General features: G+C 41.0%; 1 protein-coding gene across 2 annotated transcripts in view; it reads left to right on the top strand.

Moving 5' to 3' along the window:
• Nucleotides 1-12,261, top strand: part of ONECUT2 (one cut homeobox 2) — an 82,054-nt gene extending 69,793 nt beyond the window's left edge. For both annotated transcript variants that reach the window (XM_063959673.1, XM_063959662.1), the window contains one exon: nt 143-12,261. In XM_063959673.1, coding sequence (XP_063815743.1) covers nt 143-429 — 287 coding nt within the window. In that variant the 3' untranslated portion in view covers nt 430-12,261. The remainder of the gene's footprint in view (nt 1-142) is intronic.
• Nucleotides 12,262-26,215: the final 13,954 nt, after the last annotated feature.

The raw sequence follows: 26,215 nt of genomic DNA, 5'->3' as shown, positions 1-26,215 counted from the left end.
CCTTATTTTGCAGATACCAAACCAGATCATGAATGTGGGGCATGCCTAATTGCCTTGCAGTTTTGTTTGTTTTACCTGTCACATAACTGGAAGATTACTGTAATACTAATACCTTGATTTCTGTCTTCTGTCTTTATCAAAGCATGTAAACGCAAAGAGCAAGAACCGAACAAAGACCGAAACAACAGTCAGAAGAAATCCCGCCTTGTTTTCACTGATCTCCAACGCAGAACGCTTTTCGCCATCTTCAAAGAAAACAAGCGCCCATCCAAAGAAATGCAAATCACTATATCCCAGCAGCTGGGCTTGGAACTCACCACAGTCAGTAACTTCTTTATGAATGCCAGGAGGCGGAGCCTAGAGAAATGGCAGGACGATTTAAGTACAGGGGGAAGTTCATCAAACTCCAGCACTTGTACCAAAGCATGATGGGAAAAGGCTTTTAAGTGGGGCACAACTCTACTGTAACCAAAAAAAAAAAAAAGAGAAGAAAGGATATATATATAAATATATTTTTTTGTTGTTGTTGGCAGGGCCATTCACTGGTGACAATCTGTATATTTCTCCATAATGTTCAACAGGGCACAAGTGGAATAAAATTCACGTGGGATTGCACCCCTCATCTGCCATTTGGTGCCATGTCGGCGGAGAGAAAATTTCAGCAGATCACCAAACCAATTATATTCACTCAACCAGTCAACACCTTGAAGTTCTTGAAGACCCAACATAACACTAAGGTCATCACCGACTCTCCTAGCACCACGGCACACCACCACGGCATCGGTTTAACATGTAAACCAGCAAAACACATCACAGTGTTGCATTCACCTCCGCCCACAGCACAAGCAAGGTTGTATCCTGAATCCATAAGACGCACAGGCCATACTTGAGCACAATGTCAAAGCTTCAAGAATTCAATAATGTGTTGTTGTTGTTTTTTTGGCTTTTAATTTTGTTTTCCTATTTTATTTTTTTATATAGATCTATTTTACAGTCTTTATATTTTCAATGAATGCTCAACAACCACACAAAGTACCCTTTTACAAAGTACAGTATTAAGCACAAAAGGACATCAATTTTATATCTATTCAAGAGATAGCAACATGCTATGATTTACTTATTTACTTACTTCATCCTCGTAAGCAATGACGTACATATTTCATGCCTTTTTAAAAAAACATAAAATAGGTACTCAGGAGACCATTTCAGCTGCATGCAAAGGAACCGCCATATTTTTTTTTTTACTTATGCCAAGTCTAACACAATGCAGAAATTAACATATATATTTATCTATTCATCTATGAAAGGTAGATGCATAGCTACATCTATAATGTATCAATAGTCTTTTTTTCTGATATGACACTGCTCACCCTACTGTGCCGGTCTGTGAACAATACTTGACGTCAGAAAGCCATTTTTTCATCACGTATCCATACTCGATCTGGTAAAACATACAGCACACCAAAGAACCAAAACACTATTACTAACCAAAGAAAAGTAAAACGAAAAAAAGTTTTACAGCCTATATACACTGTTATCACTTCAACCTTCCTTTCAATGATCAGCACATTTATTTTTTTTCTGAACATCCCACCCTGAAGGATCAACATTCTACAAGGTGATACCAAAAGTATCATTCATTTACTGTTGCCGCTTTACCAGTGGATGGCCCCTTCCTCGAACACTCAAGCCCGTGTTCCAAAGCAAAAGCCAAAGGCTGTAATAATCCTTTAAATACACTTGAGACTCTTTTTTTTTAATGTACTACTTAATCGAAACCAAAGAAACTTTTTTTTCTGCACCTACTTCTTCTGCAACAAACTGTTCCATTGGTAGAAAAGAAGCACGTCAGGAAAAAAAAAACTATTGACACACTGTGTTCAGACAGACATCTTAAGAATCTTAGGAAGCAGATCTATAGGATTTAGGACTGACAAGGGTTGAAACGAAACGCGGCCGGAAAAAAACCTACAGTATATGCTCGCTGCTTCGTTTGACAACTTACTTAGTTCTCTTAAAGTTGAAGATTGTCTTTAATTTGTGCCTATGCAGTTTATTCAAAGAACAAAGGATTGACCGACCTGAACCTCAGTAGCTGCAATACCAAAGATAAGGAGTTCTCACAACTATTTATTTATTTTTTTGTTTTATTTTCAGTTCTGTTCTTGCATGGTTAAATCACTTTGGGTACCACCATTGATCTGTCAGTACTTCTGTCTCCTTGAACAAAGAAAAAATGGTCCTGTTTCACTGTATACTGTTTATATTTCTAATTGGGACCTCAGACATTAGGTCTAAGATGTTGGGATAGGTCATCGACAATGGTGCTCTGTGGCTGTGCAGAAATAGACATGTTGCTGAAGCGCACGTGGAGCCAATATTTTTGTGGGTTGAAAAATAAATTAATGGCGAGGCCACCTATCAATTCTCTAGGGTCTAGTGACATCACAGGAGTGCAGTATTTGTGCGTCAGTGATATCAATAGTTCCTAGACACTGGATAAACCCGCATCATTGGGAAAATAGTTTTAGAACACATTGTGTTAAAGTTAAAGGATCACTAAACTTGATTCTTTAATTAGGCATTGATTCAAATACTGTAAAGGTAAAATTTCATGGCAAAATATCTGCTCCATCTGTTGCAAGAAAAATATATTTAGTTTCTTTGGAACTTTTTGTTGTAAACACAGTACTTACCCACATGGCTCAAACTCCCCTTTTACAGAGTCTTTAACTTTCTTCCAAAGGTGGTAATTATAAATTGACAATAGTTTTGTTACTTCATCACAAGCTCTTTAAAGAACTGAGCAATAAAACATTTTGCAAATTTTAACAACATTGCAAAATGTCTTTATTGCTAAATTATTTTTTTACTATTTGTGCTTCCATAACTAAAAAGAGATCTTCCATATGTTGGTGCATGGTATTTTCTGATGCTTTGCAAATTACATTTCTGGAATATCCATTGGAAGTGATGCAAAGCAGTGTCTCGCATTGCCACAGAGCACACTTCATGGGCATGAGCAAAAAAGTTACCAATCATTACACTGAAGCATGACCTGACATCTGAGAGGCCTGTAGAAATTTAGAGGTTGTGTGCGTGACATGTAGTATCCCAACATCTTATGCAAAGCTTGCCAGTTTCTGTCCATGGGCACAAGCAAGATGAGCTCAACTTTCAAGAAGCATTGGATATTGTCTAATCATCCATGAAAGAACAAAAGGAATTGTGTTTATTTACTACGGTTGAATAGCTTTATTTAAAACTCTCTTGACAAAAGCTAAATCCAAAGACCTGTCAATAACTAAACCAGCAGAAAGAAATGCTTGAACCTGCTTATGTTAAAGAGATCTACAGTACTTTCAATAATAGCAACGAGGCATTTAGGGGTTTGAAAGGCCCCTTGCTTTGATGAAAACAAAAAATTGTCTGTAAAAAGATATTATTTTTTAGTTTGTGGAAATAATTTTATTGGTTACATTGGCTGATGTTTATTTATTATTACAATTAATATACAATTTAATTATTTATAATTTAATGCAAAAAAATTATATGTAACCTAATTTTCCTTTACCCGCACCCCCATCCTCCTTTTTTGAGTTTAAATCCAAAGTACAATTAATTTATTACAATAAGTTTTAGGAAAACGTAGCTTTTTTTCTGTAATTTCAAGTAATTTTTAATTGGACATTTTTTTTTATGTAACTGCTTATTTATCAAGGTTAAAGGATTGATAGCATCCAAGATGCTTTTCTACACCATATTTCAGTTTGCTTTACAAAGTGGGTAAATTCTGTTACATAGAGGGACAAAGCAGGTTACACAAAAAAAAGCTTTTTCCAAAAATCGTATTTAATTTTACAATGTCTTTTTTATGATCTGTAATTAAATTATTTAAGTTATCCTCCCATTTTGTGAGAAAGTGGGGAGAAAAATAATGCTTTTTGGCATTTTATGTCATACGGCAACTTATTTATTTAATTTATTCAGCATCTATGGAGAAGATGCGATTGTATAGTTTATATTTTTTATTTAAAACAACTAAAGCACTAAATTATTTTGCTGACCAGAACAACAGAGTGAAGTGTGTGGACAAGCATGGATCTTGACTCAAAAGTTATACATCATGGAATACAATATTATGACACTGCTGTATTTGTTTTGCCAAAGATTTTCTTTTTTTCAGAAACTATATATTTTTCCAGCTTCTTCTATAAGCTTGAGGGGGAAAAACTACAAAAATGACATTCCAAACCAAAAAATAAAGAGAGAGAGAGAAAGAGACACCCTTACACTAGCTGCTTCCAAGAATGAACTATGTGTGTAATAAAAAAAAGTAAAAAAAAATTTCTATTTCTAGTGAGAACCAAAAATAGGCTACCTCACTGACTTTTTTCCTTTTGTAATTTAAATTGTGTTGATGATACCAAAGATACCAAAGATTTGTTTCACTTGTGTGGTCCACTGCTAGCATCTGCTCTTTTTTTCAATTATCTAATCTCTTTTGGTTGAAGACGAGCTTATAGGGCATGGCAGAATATTGTATCATGCCCATTCTTCCACCAAATGAGATCAACTCTTACATATATACAGCTGTAGCTTGGATACCCCAAAGAAAAGTCCTTGCAAAATCCACTTATTAAATAGAAGAAAATATTTTCTGTATGTTGCCCACAGGGAGGATAGAAAGCTTTTGTTTGCAACGTGCTGTGTTTCACATCTTGAAAATAACTGTAGATGGTGTCGATGTTTTACAAGTACTTAAAAGTCTTGTAAGGTTTTAATCTCTTTAAGAAAAATCCTATTTTATTCTACTGTAAACTGTTATTTAGCAATTTACCTAACATCTCATTGACTACTCAATATACAGGAGCATGGTCTATGGAAAAAATATGGATATGGGGATAATTGATTCAGAAATATTTTATATCTGTTTGGAATAGGGAAAAAATATTTGGGGTTTGCAGAGAAGAAGTAAAAAAATAATTATAATATATTTTTTAAATAATTCACTTTGTCAAAACTTCCAGAAAATATATATAACCAGATTTATTTATCAAATTACTTTTATTCAACTAGCAAATTGATTCAAAACACCAGAAATTGGCAAAATATTAAACATTTTCAACTGTTATCTATTAATTAGCTCTGTAGAATAAAACTAGACAGTAACCAAAGATATTAAAGAATGCCTTTGTTTGAGTTACAATAATACAGGCCACATTTGCATATTTTTATGGGCAAAATAGCTCAATGAAAATTTTATTTTTTTTCATTTTCAACCCTGTGTTTCTTTCAAGTTAATTTATTTGCCTGGTGTGAATTAATTTAATTCCCCCAATGATACCAGTTAGAGAACATTAGCCTTTTGGCGATCAGACTATTTATACTCCTATTATTTTACAACAGAAATATGGTGCAACAATGCATTATCTCTGCCTCCTAACTTTAGCCATGGCTGCTTTTAGAATTTTGCTGCCCATGGGCCACTGCACCCTAATATAACTAGGCCTTTTTTTTGTGTTTAACTGAAAAACAAATTAAAAAAACCCTGAGCAACAACAAAGAAAAATAAATGAAAAGTAAAGTGAATGCACATTAAGTTTAGGAACCCATGGGTTAGACTTACTAATATCATACAAAACTATTAACTTTCAGCAACCCATATCAACCAATCAGCAATAAATATATTTTACAGCAGGTTAGACTAATGAAAGGAGAAACGTGATTGGGTGCTCTGAGTCCTTATATAGCTACACCATGCCAGAAAATTACTTACAGAGTTTATTATAACCACAGGATCTTTGCCTTGCTTGAACCAAACCAACAGTTTAGTCAACCCTAGAGTTTATCCACTTTGCACCCAATTTTTCCACCAGGGTTGCTAACATCGATCAATTTTCAAGTTAATTTTACCCTCCTGTAATGGACAACATACAAAAAAACAAACAGTTCCCCTCCTATTGCCCCCATCCCCACTTCTAACCCCCATAATTCTGTTACTATATAAATATTTTATACTTGTTATTTTTACGGTTTCAGAGCTTTAAAATGAAAATAAACAGCAGTGCAATGCAGGTCGGACACACATATTCCTTACCGAATTTTCTCAGATATACCTCATAGATAATAGTGTTTAGAGTAATGTTATTATAGCGTATGTAATAAATGGTTCACTGTTTCTTTTAGTAAATGTGAGTTAAAGAAAAAAAAGCTTTATACGGTCTAGGTTGTGCTTTTGTAATAGATGAGAAGGTGCGCTTAATGATGAAATAATGTATGTCGTTTCATTGTTTGTCTTTTTTTTATTTTGCTCTGGGGGGAGTTTGCAGAAAGAGGGGCCCAAACGTTTACAGTTTTTCATATTTTGCTGAAGATACAATCTGTGTTAGCCCCATGACAGGTTAACAATCTGAGTTTGTATTGCTGAGCAATGCGCAACAGCCTGCAAGGGATTCTTTTTTTTATTTTAGTTTTTTGAAGTGAAAAAAATGATATCTTCAACATCTGTGCTATTTGGTTTGAAGACTCTTCTTTAATGATGTGTTGTATTAACATGATTAGCGGTCCATGCTACAGATTTAAAGTGTACCCAGTGCTGGATCATCCTTTAGGCAACTTCAGCATATGCTCAGGATCCATTGAGGATTGAACAGCACGAATTATCCTTGCTTGTGTTTTTTTCTTTCTAACAAATGGGAGAGGAAAGGAAATAGTACATTTCCTAGGGCCATAACCGGTATTCATGACATTGCAACCTATTACTTCAGTTAGAAATAGTGACATCACTGCTTTTTTCATCTTTGATGTCACGAGTTCTAGTGAGTTAGTAGGTTGAACATTAGCTCCTCCCCCCAAATTAGCTCCTCCCCCAATAATACTGCGGTAAGGAACAGGCATGTGTTAACGCATGTTGAAGGATAATTGTAAAAAATGTAAGCATTTTGCGGGAGATATATCAGGCCTTGAAGATAGATAAAGTATAGTAGCTGCCCAAAGGTTCCTACAGCTGTGTTAGAAAAAAAGACAGAAGTTGGGCAACTACTCTATCTCTCTCCAGTGCTTTATACAACTTGCTTCAAAACTCTGCTTAGTTCCAAATTCCATCAATTCTGCTTTTTCAATCATCTTGATCCCTCTTTAGTTTGAAAGTATGCTAATTTAAGCCAGTGATTCAACAATTGCAGATATCTTAATATATATATATACTATAGAGATGCCAGTTTTGCATAACATTTTAATTCTAAAAACACAATTTAAAAACAATCAATACTAGAACAGGGATTGTCCACACTAAGAAAGTATTTCATATTAAACATGGTCCCTTTTACCCTTAACTATTGTATAAAGTCTCCTTGGGCCGTGTTCCTAATGGGCCCCACACACTGGCTGACCCGCCGCCGAGCTGCCCGACGGCGGATACGGCCGACGAGCGACCCGGCAGTGGGGAGGGGGGGGGCAGTGGGGGGGGAGTGAAGTTTCTGCACTCCTCCCGTCACCCGTCACATAGAACTGCAGGCAAATATGGACGAGATCGTCCATATTGGCCTGCATGCACAGCCGACGGGGGACCAGCGATGAACGAGCGCGGGGCCGCGCATCGTTCATTGCCTGAGCCTCCACACTGAAAGATATGAACGAGTTCTCGTTCATTTATGAACGAGATCGTTCATATCTTTCTAACAAATCGGCCAGTGTGTAGGGCCTATAAGACTCGGAGTCCCTGTAATTAAGTTACAGTATTTTGCCAGCACATGCAGTAAAGAATCCTTTTGGCAAATTAATCAGATTACAAAATATACAATATAATATATAATCCCTATTTTGTTTCTTACCATATCATCTCCTGCTAGATGATAAAAGTTTTCATGTCATCATCGGTAATTAATATCAGTAAAAAATTGATTAATCTTTAATACCGCAAGTATGGCTGTTATATCCAAGCAGGGCTGCCATCAGAAATTGTGGGGCCCGAGGCTGACAAAATAGGCAGGCCCCACCCACACCTATGCACAATGGAAGCAGATGTTCTGTGGTATGAAGAAATATTCATGAGATGGTCCATCAGGTTATTAATAACTGAAGAACAAAGGTGGTTAATGAACAGATCCAACTCCACAGGACTACTGCCACCACTGAGCACTGGTGTCACGTACCCGCCGTACAGACCATGGCAAGATGTATTTTGTCTAAGTGCAGGTAGAGTATCTGGAAAACACAACTCTACAAATTATTATTTGAAATAATTGAATTCATTCAATATAATTTCCTTGGGTTTTCATTGGCAAATCGATTGACAAAGAAACACAGAAAAACCCCATGCAAAAAAAAAAAAAAAAAAAGCCAACCTCCCACCACCCCCCCAAAAAAAAACCAAACCACAGCGCTGTTTCTGTGGTGCAGTTCTAAAAATCACTTAAGAATATGGTAAATAGTTCCTCCGAATTCACTAAGTTGCTTGATTGTCCAGAATGTGCTTACCCTGTGTACAAAGCTGTAAGCACTTCATCTAGTGTAGTAATGCCTATTAATACAAACAGACCAGTCCCTACAGAACCCTGCACAGGGTCACTTACTTCTAGACAATTGACTTCTTTGTCTCTTCTTCAGGACTGGCACTCCCCAGCTGTTGGTGGTAGGAGCCAGGGGTAGGCACCCCTCTCTGTCCCGGCAGTCTTCCCCTGATGGCGGTCCTGTATCCAAGTATAAAACTGTAATTTTTATACTCTTGTGGTTCTTCAACTATCTTCAATAAGTGCATGTTATATGTTACTATGCTGTGATACTATTCACCTACATCTCATAAAATAATAATAATAATAATAATAATAATTATTATTATTATTATTATTATTATTATTATTATTATTATTATTTTCCCACTTTCTCTATACGACACTTAAGCTGCTCAGCCATAGTTGGTACAGAAGACAAATTAAAACATCACGATAATAATAATATCCACTTAATACAAAATCAGGCTTAAACCGTGACCCACATTATCCGATAATAATCTAGCTCTTGACACTCTTTGAACCTCCCCTTTGAGATCTCATGGAGAGGAGGGTCAACAAGTAAGCAAGTATGGTTAGGAATCTGAGCTATGGGGTCCAAGGGACAAGGGCAATCGGCATGATAATGACATGATATATGCCATCATGGCCCTGCATTGCACTGCTCCATGGTGTGATTCCTGTCCTCATGGCACTAGTGACTTCTCTAGGGAAGTGGCGGGACCCAGGAGGGTGGAGAAAGTAGAGTAATGATCTGATTAGTTTGCCTTGCATTACAACACATTTGGTCCCATTGCACAATTCAATTGAATACACCCACATTTATTTATGTTACTGCTTGGTCTTAAATAATTTAATTTATTAACCTAAGTTTAAATGCTCAGCAATTTAATACCAAAGAGCCTCATTGTAGGTTAACATTGTAATTGTACAGTATTTATAGCAAGAACAGTTGCGGAATAATGGAGTAATCACATCTTTGTCCGAATTCAGACTTCCAAGAAGATTAGAGGCTAGTGATGTTGGAGCACCTGCTCTTTGGGGCCGCTGTCCGGAGCAATACTGAATTACTCTGGCACTTTAATCTCCATCATCACAGCTCATAGAGAGTTGGATAACTAGCCTGGGGCCTTCAGGACTAATCACAAATTGGCTCCTTTGAACCCTCCAGTATAAATAATGAAGTTAGAGCCTTCTTCTTTTAACCAAAGATATACACATGCTCATTTTAAGTTTCTAACAACAATACCAAAGACTATAGGGCTGCCGCAAGCCCTGTGAATTCTGGGTAGAGATCTGTAAATCGCCCTGTAAATCTGTACCAGAGGTTTCCATGAAAATGAAATAAAAAATAGAATGGATTTGCACCTTTACAGTTATTGCATGTCCATGCAGCCATTTATCTTCACTCCTCACGATTCCATTCTTTTCGTTCCTAAAGTTAATTGTTTTGTACAGAAATGTATTTCTCACCAGTTGTATATGGCCACAATAGGACTGGTGCACTCAAATCAACAGCTAAAGATACCAAAGGTTCATGTGCTTTCCGTAGTACAATGAAAGTTCATATTTTGTGTCATGTTAGTATTTGTGTGTGTGTGCGTTTTAATGTATAAGTCATTTTTGCCAAAGAATGAAACAAAAACAAAGATGTATACATTTGCGTTTGCTGTGAGCTATCTCAGAATCTTAGCAGTGTTCCACCGTCATTTAAATTAAAACACATCTTCTTCCGTAATAACTTGAATTTTCCAGTCCACTGAATCACGTGGTTTTATGTCGACAATTATGATCCAAAAAAAACAGACACCCGAGTTTGCCAAATAAACTGTTATTTGTGACACTTCAGTTTATGTTTGTGTGTGTTACTGTACAGCTTTTATACTTGTAAAATTCCATTTATGTTACAATCGTTGTTCTCAGTATTCAAATAATAAAGCAAATGCAAAATGGGTGTTTTACAGGTCATTTCTTGACTGTTTTGCCAAAGATGTCCATGACTTTTGCCAAAACTAAGTCAAAGTAGTCTGTTGACTAAGAGGCGGCTGGGCAAATTGTCTAAAAATATTTTTTTTCTCAATGATACATATTGAACAAAGCAACGTCCAAATTAAGTCTTAGTTCTTATTTGTAATTCCTCCTTATTTGTAATTCCTTTAACAGAAAATTAGAAATTTTACCGTTTACTTAAATATACGTTTATATATGTGAAATCTGATTTTTACTTTTTATTTGCCAAATGTAGATTGTACCGATTATATGCATGCCATTTTATGGTTCTTTTGCCAAATCTGGTGTCACATTTCATTCAAAATTATATTTTGTGCCTAAAATCTTATGCCTTTTTTTCCTTTGTTTTGCTGTTACCTATTTGTTCATAAGTGCCATTTCTAAACCATGTTAGTGTGAATCCCATGACTGAAAGAAGGAATTTTCAAGAATTTTCACCTGTGCGCAAGCAGCGAGAGCCACTGAATCTTGCATTGGGACTTAGTGGGCTGTGTGGTTTACATGGGCTAATGCATTAAATCATCTGGAAAAATGCACATGGCCATAGACATCCACTGATTTCATGTAGGTTACACCTAAAGTCTACTACCCCTGCTTTGGGTTGCTAATAGAACCAATTGTACCTAGAGCCATATGCATTTTTCAAGATGTGTCAATGCATATACTCATATGGACCTGCGCTTTGGGTAAATAGTAGCACTGCTATAAGCCTATATGGTTAATTCACACTTGGGTGGCTGGGTGTTGTTGTATAAATACATGAAAAATGCATTCAACACTTTTATCTGGAGTATTTTTTATGCAGAAATTTGTACAGCAATAGCACATGCTTTGTTTCAGCATATTGATTGCATGGACAGTAACTGTATGAGTGGATGTGTTCCCGCTAACATACGTTTATGGCGAGATGTACAAAAGTCCATAGCAGTTTTTACTGGAATAAACCACTTAAACCATATTGCAAAACAATTATAGCCATTAATAGTGTAGCTGTAGCTAAAAGTCAGTTTTCTTCTACATAAGAGAGAGACAGAGTTCTTTGGTATCCGTATATATTTATGTGACTTTCCTTGGGAGATGTTTCGAACCTTCTACTGAGGACCAGTTGAGGTGTTGCCTATAGAAACCAATCAGATACTAGTTAACATCTATCTTGTACATTCTATAAAATGATAGCTACACTTTCATTGGTTGCTGTGGGCAGTGCCTCCAATTGTCCTATTTAGCAGTTTGATAAATCTCCCCTTTGCTTTCACATCTGGTATCATGAAACGAAAACTTTGAGGACGTTGTCTGGATGATTAAAATGAGGTTACTCCCAAACTGGAGAAATGTTTGGTTTAAAATGTATTGTTTCATGGAATCAAGGAGGAATTCTAAATTCCATGATACAATACAGACGAATAATTAAATAAACTCTAATTGTCATACAACATATTTTACCTTAAAGTGTAATTAATTATGCTTTGCAGTCCGAATATATGGCCTCTTAAGCTGGCTTACCCTAAACCATTTTTCATCCAGCCATCCTAGTTGGTTGGTTAGAATGAAAATATGTTATGTATAGGAGCAAATGACAGCAATTTGCTCCCAAACCCCTGGGAACTGACAAAAATTGTCATTTCAGATAAGTTGGTTAAATCTGATTTGAACAACTTTTCCGAAACGAGTTTTTGTGCGTTGGATGGTTGGATGAAAGTTGGCCTAGTGTATGGCCAGATTCAGGGGGGAATTCAATGGGTGTAGTATGGTATGCCGGCGGCCGGGCTCCCGGCGACCAGCATACCGGCGCCGGGAGCCCGACCGCCGGCATACCGACAGTGTGGTGAGTGCAAAGAAGCCCCTTGTGGGCTCGCTGCCTTCGCCACGCTGCGGGCACGGTGGCGCACTATGCGCGCCACACTATTTATTCTCCCTCCAGGGGGGTCGTGGACCCCCACGAGGGAGAATAGCTGTCGATATGCCGGGTGTCGGGATCCCAGCGCCGGTATACTGTGCGCCGGGATCCCGACATTCGGCATACTGAAGACCACCCGAATTCAATTAGGCACAATCATTTTTTTGGCTGCGAAAAATTTGACTTTTTTGCAATTTTTAAAAAATGTACATTTTTCGCAATTTTTTTTGGGGGGGGGGTCAATTCAATTAGTGCCTGTCTTTTGTGTCTGAAAAATTATATATTTTCGAGTGAAAATATATAGAATCCATGATAAGTTCATGCACCTATGTGTTTTCTCTCCCAAGATCGCGAAAAAAAGCAAATTATCGGTCATTTTTTTCATGAGCCTGCCGAGGTTACGGGGGAAAAAATGCTCGATAATAGCTGTTGGTGGCCACGCTTCAGGGCTAATTGGATAGCACCTGGGAATCAATTAGCCCACGGTAAATTACAGCAGCTACTTGAATCACCCCCTAAGTGTGACATCCTGTGTCTTACATAAAGAAGCTACTGCAAGAAACAACAGGTGAGAAAGTGGGACGAGAAAATTAATTTTCCTATTAAACCAAAGTAATTAACAGTTTTAAAAGAACCACAATATCAAGACAACCGCAGTAAATCTCTGTGTATGAAGTGCTGACAAATTTTCTTTTATGTAGAAGAAATCTGTATTTAGCTATTGTTTACCATTAAGACGTAATATCAAAAAAGCAGCATTAAATATTTTGAAATATTTTACTTTTTGGCCAACTGTGTTGTAGTTTATGTGGTTTATAATGGGACATTGCTAACAAACATAAAGAAATCCCTTTTCATTAACTTCCTACATGTTTTTTTGTTTGTTTTTTACGGTCAGACATTTTATGACACACACTGCTTTTGTTTGTATGTTTTATTTGTATTTATGTTATATTTGTATTGATTGTAACTGGGCCTATTACATCTGACTGAAGATTGATATCTTGGTAGCCAACAACCCTTTGGGGCACTTTAACTCCTTAGCTAAACCCCAAAGATCTTCGAGCAATTCAGAAAAGTGTTGAAAAAAAAAAGATTTTGTATTTTGCAATTTGTATTTATTTTATTGACATGATGCAATCATTCTTCACATGAATGTTTTGTCTGCAATGTTGCTTCAAATGGTTTCTTTATTATTTAATTCCTATCATTAAATGGTAGTGCTGTAAATTCTGCGATTAATGTCAAATAAACAGCTTTAATTCACTTGTATTGATTATGTTGTCTTTTTCAAACATGGATTATGAGTATTCGTATGAATAAAATGTTTTATCTATATTGCTTATTATAGGTAAAGAAGAAAAGAACAGTATAAATTTGAGGAATTTTAAACCATCCCAAACTCTAGAAATGGGGTACAAGTAAAAGTAACAGCAAATTAAGGAGCTGCCTAAAGAGGCTGCAATACAGTATCCTCTGTTGCTATATAATACCCTCTGTTGCTATATAATACCATCTTTTGCTATATAATATCCTCTAAGAATGTAGTTGTAAAAAAATAAAATAAAAGAGTAACCAACACTTAAGTCATCCAATGGTAATAACTTAAAGTATATAAACTTTTTACAATGAAATTGACCTTTATTAAATGTAATAAGTTTTAGGCACTGAATGGTGTCTACAGTGTGCCCTATCATATACAGAATGCATTAATGTGGTATATATAGACAGGGCTGTATACATGGTGCATTATACTGCATTACCAGGACTATAGTGTATTTACCACAGTGCAGAATCTGGTAATTATTAATTTATGAAAGGACCCAGTAAATACACTGTAGTATCCATGTTGTCTGCATGCTATGTCCTCTCTATTGGTTGGTAAAGCCTCTATGGTGGTTGTCCACACCCCCTGTGGTGGCTGGCCACACCACGTAAGCATTGGAATCTACCATTGCATTCCCCCGGTGGACGCTTTGTGCCCCTGTCTGACGCTGGATATGCTCAATCACCAGTTATAATAACAATTCCTTCCACAACACTACAGATTAGAAGCACCGTTACTGTATACCCATCATGCATACAATTATGAGTACATGCTAAGTAATTACAAGCAGTTAGTAGATAATGACAGACATTGGCCTTCCTAAAGGCTCCATTGCAAATTATGTTTACAGTTTTGCCAGGTTATATGCCCCTACCACACTGTAGTTTGTTTCTTTAAAATGTCCCTGAAAGCTTTCCAACAGGGAATTTAAGATTTAGTAGGGAAGTTAAAAATTACACTTGACTGCAAATTGGATACTACAGGCGGGTGTAGTAGGGTATGCCGGCGTCCGGGCTCCCGGTGGCCAGCATACTGGTGCCGGAATCCCAACCGCTGGCCTACCGACAGCTGGGCGTGCGCAAATGAGCCCCTTGCGGGCACGGTGGTGCGCTATCTATTCTCCCTCCAGGGGGGTCGTGGACCCCCAAGAGCGAGAAAAGGTGTTGGTATGCCGGCTGTTGGGATTCCGGTGCCAGTATTATACTGTGCGCCGGAATCCCGACAGCCGGCAAACTGAAGACCACCAATACAGGCACAAGAACTGTGAATCCACTCTCTCAGCTAACTCCGTGTTAGAGGACTATTGTCTAATGCCACATTGGGCAAAAATACGTCCCGTCAGGCTACTTGGTCTACCCATTAACTTTTATCCCTCTACAACGTGTATGTGGCCCACTGAGTACATAACACTTGTGTGGAGGCATGGAACCAAAGTATGTTAGCGAACAAAGGAAACCAGATCTGAATAAATACATAAGTGTTACAGCATAAACAAAAGAACTAGTCTGGGATTTTTAGAGAACTGTCTAATGACTGGCAACATTTTAGAGACATGGGGCCTGATTCTGAGTTGGATGCAGATGTGGTTGAGGCTGCATCTTTATGCTAATGAAACCGCCAATTCTGAACTTACAGAGATGCCTACTTGTAGCCATGCAAGTTGGCCTCGGTGTCTATGTACTGTAGATGCACCATCAGTGCACCACCAAAACATGCACCATTGGTGCACCACCAGAACATACACCATTGATGCACCACCAAAACATGCACCAGCCATATTACAGGCGTAGTTTCTCTCGCTGAACATGGCATCCTGTGTGTGAACCGATCTGCATATTTAGACACAGCCGCTGTCAGCCAGGGACGCCTTTTCATATGGGCTCAATGGGCTCTTGCCCAAGGGCCCTTTTCCAGATGTACCAGATTTTTGAAAATCCGCCCTGGGGAACCAGAGATATCCGACTTCAAAGCAGTGGTCCCCATCCAAGCCTGTTAATTGTTCTTCCCATCCAGATATCTCGGGTTCTGTCTGACTTAGAGTTTTTCTGAAAGTATACTCCAAAATATGGGACTCTCTTCTTTTGGTGGAGACTTGTAGCTTGTCTTTACTATGCCCAGAACCAGAGATATCAGCCTTCCAGCAGCTGTTCCCTGCTCCAGCTCCACACACCTGGTATGCTGTTTTATATTTTCATCGGTGGATTGCTTTGGCTTCTGAACTCTGATCCCCAAGTCCCCATTACCTCCTGAAAGGTGGGACTCTTTAGTTTTTTATTCCATTGAAAGATAAGAAATCTATTTCCAGGAACTGGAGATATCTGCAGTCAAGCAAGCTGCCCTCCCACCGGAAACTTATGACTATTAAGCCCACTCCACTATCCAGCCATTCCCTGCGTATTAAACACCCCCTACCACCCTGGAAGTCATGTACTGGGGCCCCCTCATTCAGCCCAATGCCTCCTTCTACAGTTTAGTGTTCTCCCTCCAGCCCACCTCCCACCATCTGTGCAGTAAAGGAGTAATTAGCAGAAATTACTGCTCCAGGTCCTACATGCTGAACAGAAGATAGAACACCACCTACCACCCGCGGGACATCAAAGCTGCCATTAATAGCAGCCCCCACCCCTACCACTGGAGGATGGGTAGGTGCCCCAGTGCAATGCTCTGCCTAGGGGCATACACTGCTGTTAAGACGGCCCTGCTGTAAGCAACATGCACGCGTTTGCTTAGCCACCTCCTGTTACTTACGAAGAATGGCCACACGCTCCCTGCATCCAAATTCGTTCTGCTTCTCTGAGTTGAAACCGTCAGTACGCGTGTGCAGTGCTACCCAGATGCAAGCACAGTATTTCAAACATTGGCCAATTGTGTGCATATTAGCATTGCTTGCAGTTGGTGTACAACTCATAATAAGGCACACTGTGTATTAGAATTAGCCTGGAGAAGGGCATATGGTATTTCCCAACAAAAACTATGTGTACACAATAACAAACAAAGATAAGTAAAACATACATTGAGAAATGTGTATACAGACACTGACTAAAACATATATGCTGGCTTCACATAACGGAAGTTTTGGCTTAACATTACAGATGCCCTTGCACTTTATAGTCATATAAATCCAGGTCATTTAAACCAAATAGAAAAAACTGTATTGTTAAGTAACTAGTGTCTCTAAAATGCCTACAGGTAGAGACACCTACAGGTAGGGATGCCAAAACAAAGATGTACTGTACTCTATGTGGTATAGATTGGTCTTGTCAAATGGGGAAAAATATTGGACCGATGTCAATAAAAGGAGTGCTAATATGATTTGTCAACAGTTGAGCAAAGATGGTTTCCATTCCAAGTTCCAACCATTTGTTTTTGCTAGTCTCCCATAGAGATGTGAGCAAAAAACAAGAACTGTTTTTCCTCCTGTAATAATCACAAATACGCACAGCCACACATCGCAAGGTTAATACTTCAGCTAAGGGAATGGGTTCCTTTTTCAGTTAATGCACTCAGAAATGTGTTATAAAAGGGGTACAAAACCAACAAAAATAAGTACATAGAACTACCACCATAATCTACATAAACATCAGGTATGGAGAATCATACCAGCACAGTGTACATCTGCTACACCATAATAAAGTGAACACAACAATAGTGAATAATTTATGAATAACTTAAAAAAGTAGAACAAATTTGTATTGAGGGGGCACATTACAAGACAGTGGAGGGGTGAATAAGGGATAAAAGGGGTGAAGTTCAAAGGAGTAGAAGGAAATGTTGTGCATAACATGTTAGTGGAGGATAAATGAGCAACTGAGAGGAAGTGGTACCAGTAGAACCATGGAATGGTGCTAAGAGGTAGTTGAGTATTGCAAGGTGTAGGCCGCAAATTAATTGTCAGATTATGTGAATATCAACCAGTCATACCAACCAGTGGTAAATCAAAATTCCTTTCTAAGGCTGAAGAGGTAAGGTCCTCCATCATCATATAGAGATTAATTATCTTCAACTATGGGAGGAGCGGTGGATCTCCAAAGACATGATAGTTTTCCCAGAATTAATCTGCTTTTTGAGAATTGAATTCTTAAATTGAGAGTAAGTGAAACTATTAAGTTAAAAAGCCCCCCCAAAAAATTACTATTTTTAAAAAATGTAAAGACATTTTTGGGGGTGGGGTGTGAGAGTAAGTTGGCGCCCTGTTATTCCCTCTAATTTGTTAAAATACGGATGTCATAAATCACTGCTGCCAGTAGAAAGGAAACCCAGGGGACTTGGGGCCTAATTCAGACCTGATCGCAAAATCTTTCTCTAATGGGCAAGTCTAACTCTCTCTGCACATGTTATATCTGCCCCACATGCAGTGCACATGGTTTTGCCTATTAGAGAAAAAAATAGCTGTTGTCATCAGGTCTGAATTAGGCCCTTGATTACATCTCCAACAAAGGTCAGAGAGACAAGTAAAAATTATTTTGAGGAAGGCTGAGAAGTGGAACACTTGGTAGCAATTTTATATTGTATCTCCAATACCTTCACAGAACTGGAGCTAGCATGGGTGTATTTTTATATCCTGTACCACTGCTCCTTGTTCATATTTCAATCTTCAATTTCAGGTGAACATAAAGACAGGAAAGAAAGGGAGAGGACAATTGGTCTGGAACTTTAAAGGTACTCTGAAGGTCTACTGTATATAGGTATATCTAGCTGGTCAACTGTGAAGCCACCTTCAGGAGTCTATGTGTTCAGGTAGTTAGTTATGAGTTCCAGACGGAAATCCAGGATGGATATTTGTAGAATGACTGGTGAGTCTCAGGGGTAGGCTTAGGGATAAATAGAGATAGGCAATTTAATCTACTCTAACACTTAAGTGGAGGCTTATGTGTAGGATGTTGGACTTTAAGGAGTTTGGTCAGCGAAGGAAGAACATGGGCTTAAATCAGAATAGATTGTTCCTCAATGAGGACTCATTGTTTGACTGTTTTCTCACAGGACTTCTCCACCACACATGCTAAAAAAAACGGACATGTGCCAAAGCTTTCCTTATTAATACCTTTGCACCTTTTCCACCCAAACCGTGCTGAGCCCATATTTCTACTTTTTTCTGGTCATATTCCAACATCAATTTCACTGCTCTTTTATACCTTCCCAAATGATACCTTGTTGTATTTTCAAAAAATGTCATTACTAGTTTTGCTAATTTTAATAAATCAAATAAAAATAGTTTGTATTATTGAAATTTCAAGAAAGTGAACAAAAATCTAATGTGATTTTTTTTTCTTTAAAATACACCACAAATAAATACCTTGTGGCTCTTGCTTCAGCATTAATTCACCATTTGAAAATGCATCTAACATGGTTCCACAAGTAGGTTTTCGGGGAAAAATTCTGCTGCTCATGAAAATGATAATACAATAATATAATTTGTTTTTGAAAATGTTCTCGATTTAAACTATAACCATATGTAGGGAAAATATAACAACCCAACAAGGCTTAGAACTTGTTAAACTAGGAAATCTACTGCATTAAATAAGGGGATCTATTTATTCATTTGACACTATACGGGGAGATATGGGCTATAGATCCCCATATGAATGGAATTTTTATGTGTATGTGTGCAGTTTAAGTCATTGGCCTAAATGCAATAGACCCTGATTTGCTTTCCCGAACACAATTGCAGCAATATACAGTAGTCACTAGATTTTAAGCGGCAATTAGTTTTAACGCAAAAACAACCCGGTTTTGTTTTATAACTAATTGCAGGAAATGTGTTGGATAAAAAAATAGGAGATTATTACTTTTGGTCCATAGTCTGATGATCAGCAGACAATACAGTGGTACTTGGAAGTTTGTGAACCCTTCAGAATTTTCTATTTCTGCTGCGGGGTACACTGGGCTCCACAAGGATTGGACAATGGGGTGTAGAGTAGGATCTTGATCCGAGGCACCAACAGGCTCAAAGCTTTGACTGTTCCCAGAATGCACAGCGCCGCCTCCTCTATAACCCCGCCTCCCTGCACAGGAGCTCAGTTTTGTAAGTTGGTGCTGCAGTAAGCAGGCACTGAACAGAGGGGCTGCTCCAGGCAGCCCTAAGAAAAGTTTTTTATGATGTAAAAAGTGAAGACTTCAAGGGCAGCAGCAGTGGTAAATGTCTTGTGACATTCGATGCTGCAGCTCCAGCTCTCCCCAGCGGCGCTGTACACTCCCGAGCCCTGGTTGGCGGGTACCTACAGCGGAGGCTCCGGTTTTCTTCACGTTAGACACACACGGCTGGGGCTCTCCAGGATCGCGTGGCCGCGCTTCGGGAGGTGGTAAGTGGGTCCCGCTTGCGGGACCCGGTCTTTATCACGATCCGGCGAGGTCAGTGGGAGGCGGGCCGCACGCGCTGGCGGTGGACACTGCGGATACGGGCGATCCCACTTGATCACCAGGGCATGGGCGCAGATCAGGTTTTCTCTCTAAACCAATTCTTATATCGCCCACAGTACCCAGTGGTTTTGCCAGCAGAGGGGATAAGGCTTAGACCTGAAGCCCCTCCCCCAGCCCCAGGGTGCCATTTCTAGCAAGTGTTCCCACCCTGGTGCTGCATATCTGTCTTTTCCTCACTCCCTGTCAGTGTCTGCGGTGCCATTATCCCTCAGCTCACTGTTCCTGGGACTGCTTGGGCAAATCCTGCTATGTAAAGCCACCTGGTTGTCAGTGCTGTGACTTTACATGACACTTAAGTATTCTACCTGCCTTTTTTAGTCAGTGTTAGTAAGAAAGAGTGCATTTAGTCAGGGTTTTATAGTACAATTACCCTGTGATATACATCCAGTTCTTACTGTGTACTGTTATATCATTTGTTATATAGCTGTGTAAGCTAGTCCAGTGCAGTATTATTGTCAGTAATAACCTCTGCAAACTGTGACTATCTGTGTGTGCATTTGATAGCTGAGTGGTGTCCATTTCGTGTCTTTCACTCAACCTGCTATCCCTATATTCTATAACCTGAGGGGGCTTGGTGCGTAAGCTTTTATCTAATATAGGATTTTCACAAAGATATACTGTATTACGTATTTTTCTCTGTGATTTAGTCACCATATCTCTCCTTTATCTCTGCTAGTGCTGACTACATTGAACAGGGGTTTGGGTTTAGAGATATAGTGCTGCTGATAATTATACTGTGTTACCTCATACTGCAAGTTATATCATGTCTGCTTCTGAGGGTAACGGTTCTAGGGCTGAACACACTGCCGGTGTTGCTGAAGCCACAGACCCATATGAGGAGAATATAGCAGCTGTGGGCTCTGCTTCTGGGGGGCTCCTTGCCCCCCAGTGGGACTGTGGCAACGGAGGCACATACTGACCCACCGTGGGCCGTTTTTTCCACGTTTCTGCATACGCTAGTTCATAAACTAACACCCCCTATGGGACCCCCAATGCCGGTACAACCATATGTGGTCCCTGCAGCTATCCCGCCGTGGGCGGACGATTTATCTGCTCAGTTAAAGAAGTTGAACCAGTCCCTGACTACTAAAAAGTCTGACCATCGCTCGCCTAAGTCCAAGGGGTCCTCTAAGCGAGCGCTTGTCTCCTCACAATCCACTGCTGTCACTGACACCTCGTCTGATGAAGACGGCACGTATACTGACCCCACAGGTTCTGACTCAGATACGGCTGATGGGGAGGGTAGTTCACATGTGGATGTTCCTGATCTTTTGGAGGCTATTAAGTTAATTCTACAGATTACGGATGATCCCGAGCCATCCGTCCCTCCTAAGAAACCAGATAGGTTCAAGCGTCAGAAGGTGGTTAAACAAGTTTTACCTCACTCTGACCACTTAGTGGATATACGTCAGGAACCCTGGGAAAACCCGGGTACGAAGTTTGTGCCTCACAAGAAGATGCTGGCTCGCTATCCCCTCGCGCCAGAGCTGTCTAAGAATTGGGAAACACCTCCTCCAGTGGACTCACATGTGGCCAGGATGGTGGTTTCCTCAGCTCTGCCTGTCACTACCGTCACGTCTCTAAAAGAGCCTACGGATAAGCGTGTGGAGGGTTGTCTGAAAGCGATTTACACCCTCACGGGTGCTGCGCAAAGGCCCACTATTGTAGCTACATGGGCTGCCGAGGCTATTGAAGCGTGGGCCTTGGAGTTAGATACTGAAATCTCCTCTGACCATGCTAGACAATGCTTGTCATATATTGTCACAGCTTCTTGCTATATTAAAGAGGCGGCTTCGGATGCCGGTATCCTAGCAGCCAAGGCCTCTACTACGTCAGTCCTGGCTCGTCGGATATTGTGGCTGAGATCCTGGTCTGTGGATCTGGACTCTAGGAAAACCCTGGAGGTACTCCCTTTCAAGGGAGATATTCTGTTTGGGGAGGACTTAAATAATACAGTGGCTGACTTGGCTACTGCCAAAACTGCCTGTCTACCAAATACCGCTCCTTCTGTGTCAAAGGCTAAAGGTATGTCCTTTCGCCCTTCAGGTAAAGCAAAAGGTCAGGCGTACCACAAGCAGGCCCGCACTTCCAAACCTGGTAAGCCGAAGCCCAAAAGAGCCTGGGCTGCCCGTCAGCCAGCTTCCAAGACCGATAAGCCTGCTGCATGATGGGGCGGGCCTCCCCCTGGGGGATCCCAGGGTGGGGGGGCGGCTTCTAGGGTATACCCAGGAATGTTTGAAGACCACTTCAGATGCCTGGGTACGGGAAATCGTCACTCGAGGTCACGCCATAGCCTTCAAAAACCGACCCCCTCATCGAGTTTGCCAGACATCGTCCCGTCGGACCAGACAAAGGCAAACACTCTGCATTTGGTGGTACAGACCCTCCTGGATACAGGAGTTGTAGTACAGGTGCCTCTTGCTCAGAGGGGCCGGGGGTACTATTCTCCGCTGTTTCTAGTCCCAAAATCGAATGGGTCCTCCCGGCCCATTCTCAACCTCAAGGCATTGAACAAGTTTGTGAAGGTTTCCAAGTTCCGTATGGAAACCCTTCACTCTATAGTTCTGGCCTTGGAACCTGGGGACTACATGGTCTCCCTGGATATACAGGATGCTTACCTGCATATTCCTATAGCAGCGTCACATCAGCAATACCTGAGGTTCGCTATTGGCAACCTTCATTACCAGTTTCAGGCGTTACCTTTTGGTTAAACAATGGCTCCGCGAGTTTTCACCAAAGTAATGGCGGTGATGACGGTGGTACTCCGCCGTCAAGGGGTCAGGATACTGCCGTACCTGGACGACTTGTTAATCCTGGCAAATTCCCCAGAACTTCTCCTGTGTCATCTAGATATGACGGTCCGGTTTCTACAAGCCCACGAGTGGCTCATCAACTGGAAGAAATCCTCCCTGGTCCCTGCTCAGAGCATGGTGCACCTGGGAGCGCTATTGGACACTCACAACCAGTGGTTGTTCTTGTCTCAGGAGAAAGTCCTGAAGCTTCAGGACAGGATTCGTTGCTTCCTTTCTCGTCCGCAAGTGTCGATACACTCGGCGATGCAGGTGCTGGGCCTCATGGTCTCAGCATTCGACATGGTGGAGTATGCTCAATTCCATTCTCGCCCCTTCCAGAAGCTGATTCTAGCCAAGTGGCACGGACTGCCTCACCGGATCAGGTCTTACATGATCTCATTGACTCCGGAGGTCCGTCTGTCGCTACTTTGGTGGCTCCGGGACCAACAGTTGTGCAGGGGCCGTCCCTTCTGGATATCCAACTGGGTCCTGTTGACGACAGATGCCAGTCTAAGAGGTTGGGGCGCGGTGCTGGAGCAACACTCCCTTCAGGGTTGGTGGGCCAAGGAGGAATCTCTCCTCTCGATCAACATTCTGGAATTGCGGGCGGTCTTCAATGCGTTGAACCTGGCGCAGCATTTAATTCAGAACCGTCCTGTTCAAATACCGTCAGACAACGCCACCACAGTGGCTTACATAAATCATCAAGGCGGCACTCGAAGCCGTTTGGCAATGAAGGAAGTCTCACGGATTCTACGTTGGGCGGAACGCCATCTACCGGCCATATCGGCAATATTCATTCCGGGAGTCCTGAATTGGGAAGCGGACTTTCTCAGTCGTCAGGACGTGCATGCCGGCGAGTGGAGCCTCCATTCAGAAGTGTTTCAACTCCTAGTGGAAAAGTGGGGTCTTCCAGATGTAGATCTGATGGCGTCTCGACACAATCACAAGGTTCCGGTCTTCGGAGCAAGGACAAGGGATCCTCAAGCAGCATTCGTGGATGCGCTGGCGGTGCCTTGGAGGTTTCGGCTGCCATACGTGTTCCCTCCGGTGTCACTCCTGCCCAGGGTAATTCGGAAGATCAAGCAAGCAAAAGGAAATCTGCTTCTCATAGCTCCGGCGTGGCCCAGACGGCCCTAGTTCTCAGACCTGCAAGGCCTATCGTCACAGCGTCCACTTCTGCATCCACAACGCCCAGACCTCCTCGTTCAGGGCCCCTGTGTCTACCAGGACCTAGCCCGGCTGTCTTTGACGCTGTAGCTCTTGAAGCTTTCGTCTTGAGGACTAAGGGTTTTTCTGAAGAGGTCATTAAAACTATGTTGCGGGCCCGGAAACCGGCTTCTGCTCGGATTTACTATAGGGTCTGGCATTCCTACTTTGTTTGGTGCGCATCTAATAATTATGACGCTTCCAAGTTTAGTACAGCCAAACTTTTGGCTTTTCTGCAGCAGGGCCTAGATTTAGGGCTGCGTCTGGCCTCCCTCAAGGTTCATATTTCGGCCTTGTCGGTGTGGTTTCAGAGAAAAGTTGCGACTTTACCTGATGTTCATACTTTCACTCATGGTGTGTTGCGTATCCAACCTCCCTATGTCCCGCCTGTGGCTCCTTGGGACTTGTCGGTGGTTTTGGAGGCATTGCAGGCAGTGACGTGCGGTGGGGTGAGGCAGGTGAGGCAGAGACATTCCTGTCATACATACGTTTGCACTAGAGTTTTGACTGTATACAGTGTATGAAAAATACAAAAATATGTTTGAAATATCTTTTTTGCATTATTCTAATAATTTTTATAGCCAAAACTGTGGAGTAAAAAGTCTATGGCAGGTGAGACAGTGCCTTACCTGGCTAACTTTTCCACACATCTCTGATCAAAACCCACCAAATTTCCAGGAATATATACTGCTGCACTGGTGTATAATGTACGCTTTGGCTCATATATTGCATGTAAATCTGGCTCTGGTGTTAGCCAGTGCCTCTTGAGCCATTTAGCTCACCGCACGTCCCTGGTTGCAGGAGCCTCCATTTGAACCCCTGGGTTCAGCTGACCTTAAGGGGCTTTCCCTTAAGGTGGTGTTCTTGCTGGCTATTGCCTCTGCTAGAAGAGTGTCGGATCTGGGTGCCATGTCTTGTAGTTCCCCATATCTGATTTTTCACCGTGACCGGGCGGTTCTTAGGACTCATCCCGGATATTTACCTAAGGTGGTTTCTTCGTTCCACCTTAATCAGGAGATTGTGGTTCCGGCTTTTTTCTCTCCTGATTTGTCTCCCAAAGAGCGGTCTTTGGATGTGGTATGGGCTCTCCGTATCTACGTGAAGAGAACTGCTTCTATTCGAAAATTGATTCTCTCTTCATTTTGTTTAGATTTCACAAACGTGGCTGGCCTGCTCACAAGCAGACCCTGGCCAGATGGATTAGAATGGTGATTGCACATGCTTATGTGAAGGCTGGTCTGTCAGCTCCTGCTCACATTACGGCCCATTCTACGGTCTGTTGGACTTTCTTGGGCGGCCCAACGTGGTGCGACCCTTGAACAATTGTGCAAGGCGGCTACGTGGTCCTCCGGGAACACGTTCATAAGGTTCTATGCCTTCGATACTGCCACTTCCCTGGATGCTTCCTTTGGACGCCGGGTTCTTGTGCCCGCTACAGTGCATCCCCTCCCATAAGGAACTGCTTTAGGACATCCCCATTGTCCAATCCTTGTGGAGCCCAGTGTACCCCGCAGCAGAAAACGAGATTTATGGTAAGAACTTACCTTTGTTAAATCTCTTTCTGCGAGGTACACTGGGCTCCACAAGGCGCCCACCCTGACGCACTTAGCCTCTTTGGGTTGGTATTGCATTAGCCGCTGACACTTCTCTTGTCGTGAGAGTGTGGTGTATGTGGCTACTAACCGTTGTCGTCTCTTTTCCTGCTACTGCATTGGGCTGGTTAACTAAAAACTGAGCTCCTGTGCAGGGAGGCGGGGTTATAGAGGATGCGGCGCTGTGCATTCTGGGAACAGTTAAAGCTTTGAGCCTGTTGGTGCCTCGGATCAAGATCCTACTCTACACCCCATTGTCCAATCCTTGTGGATCCCAGTGTACCTCGCAGAAAGAGATTTAACAAAGGTAAGTTCTTACCATAAATCTCGTTATTTCTGCTGAAAATCAGCCTAAAACTACCTCAGATTTTCACACAAGTCACAAAAGTAAAGAAAGAGAACCAAATCAAACAAATGAGACAAAACAATTAGATGTGCTAATTTATTTATTTTTTTAT

The sequence above is a fragment of the Pseudophryne corroboree genome, chromosome 1 (genome assembly GCF_028390025.1).
Source record: "Pseudophryne corroboree isolate aPseCor3 chromosome 1, aPseCor3.hap2, whole genome shotgun sequence".
NCBI lineage: Eukaryota > Metazoa > Chordata > Amphibia > Anura > Myobatrachidae > Pseudophryne > Pseudophryne corroboree.
The sequence above is the reverse complement of the archived record's forward strand: the minus strand, read 5'-3'. Positions and strand labels throughout refer to the sequence as shown.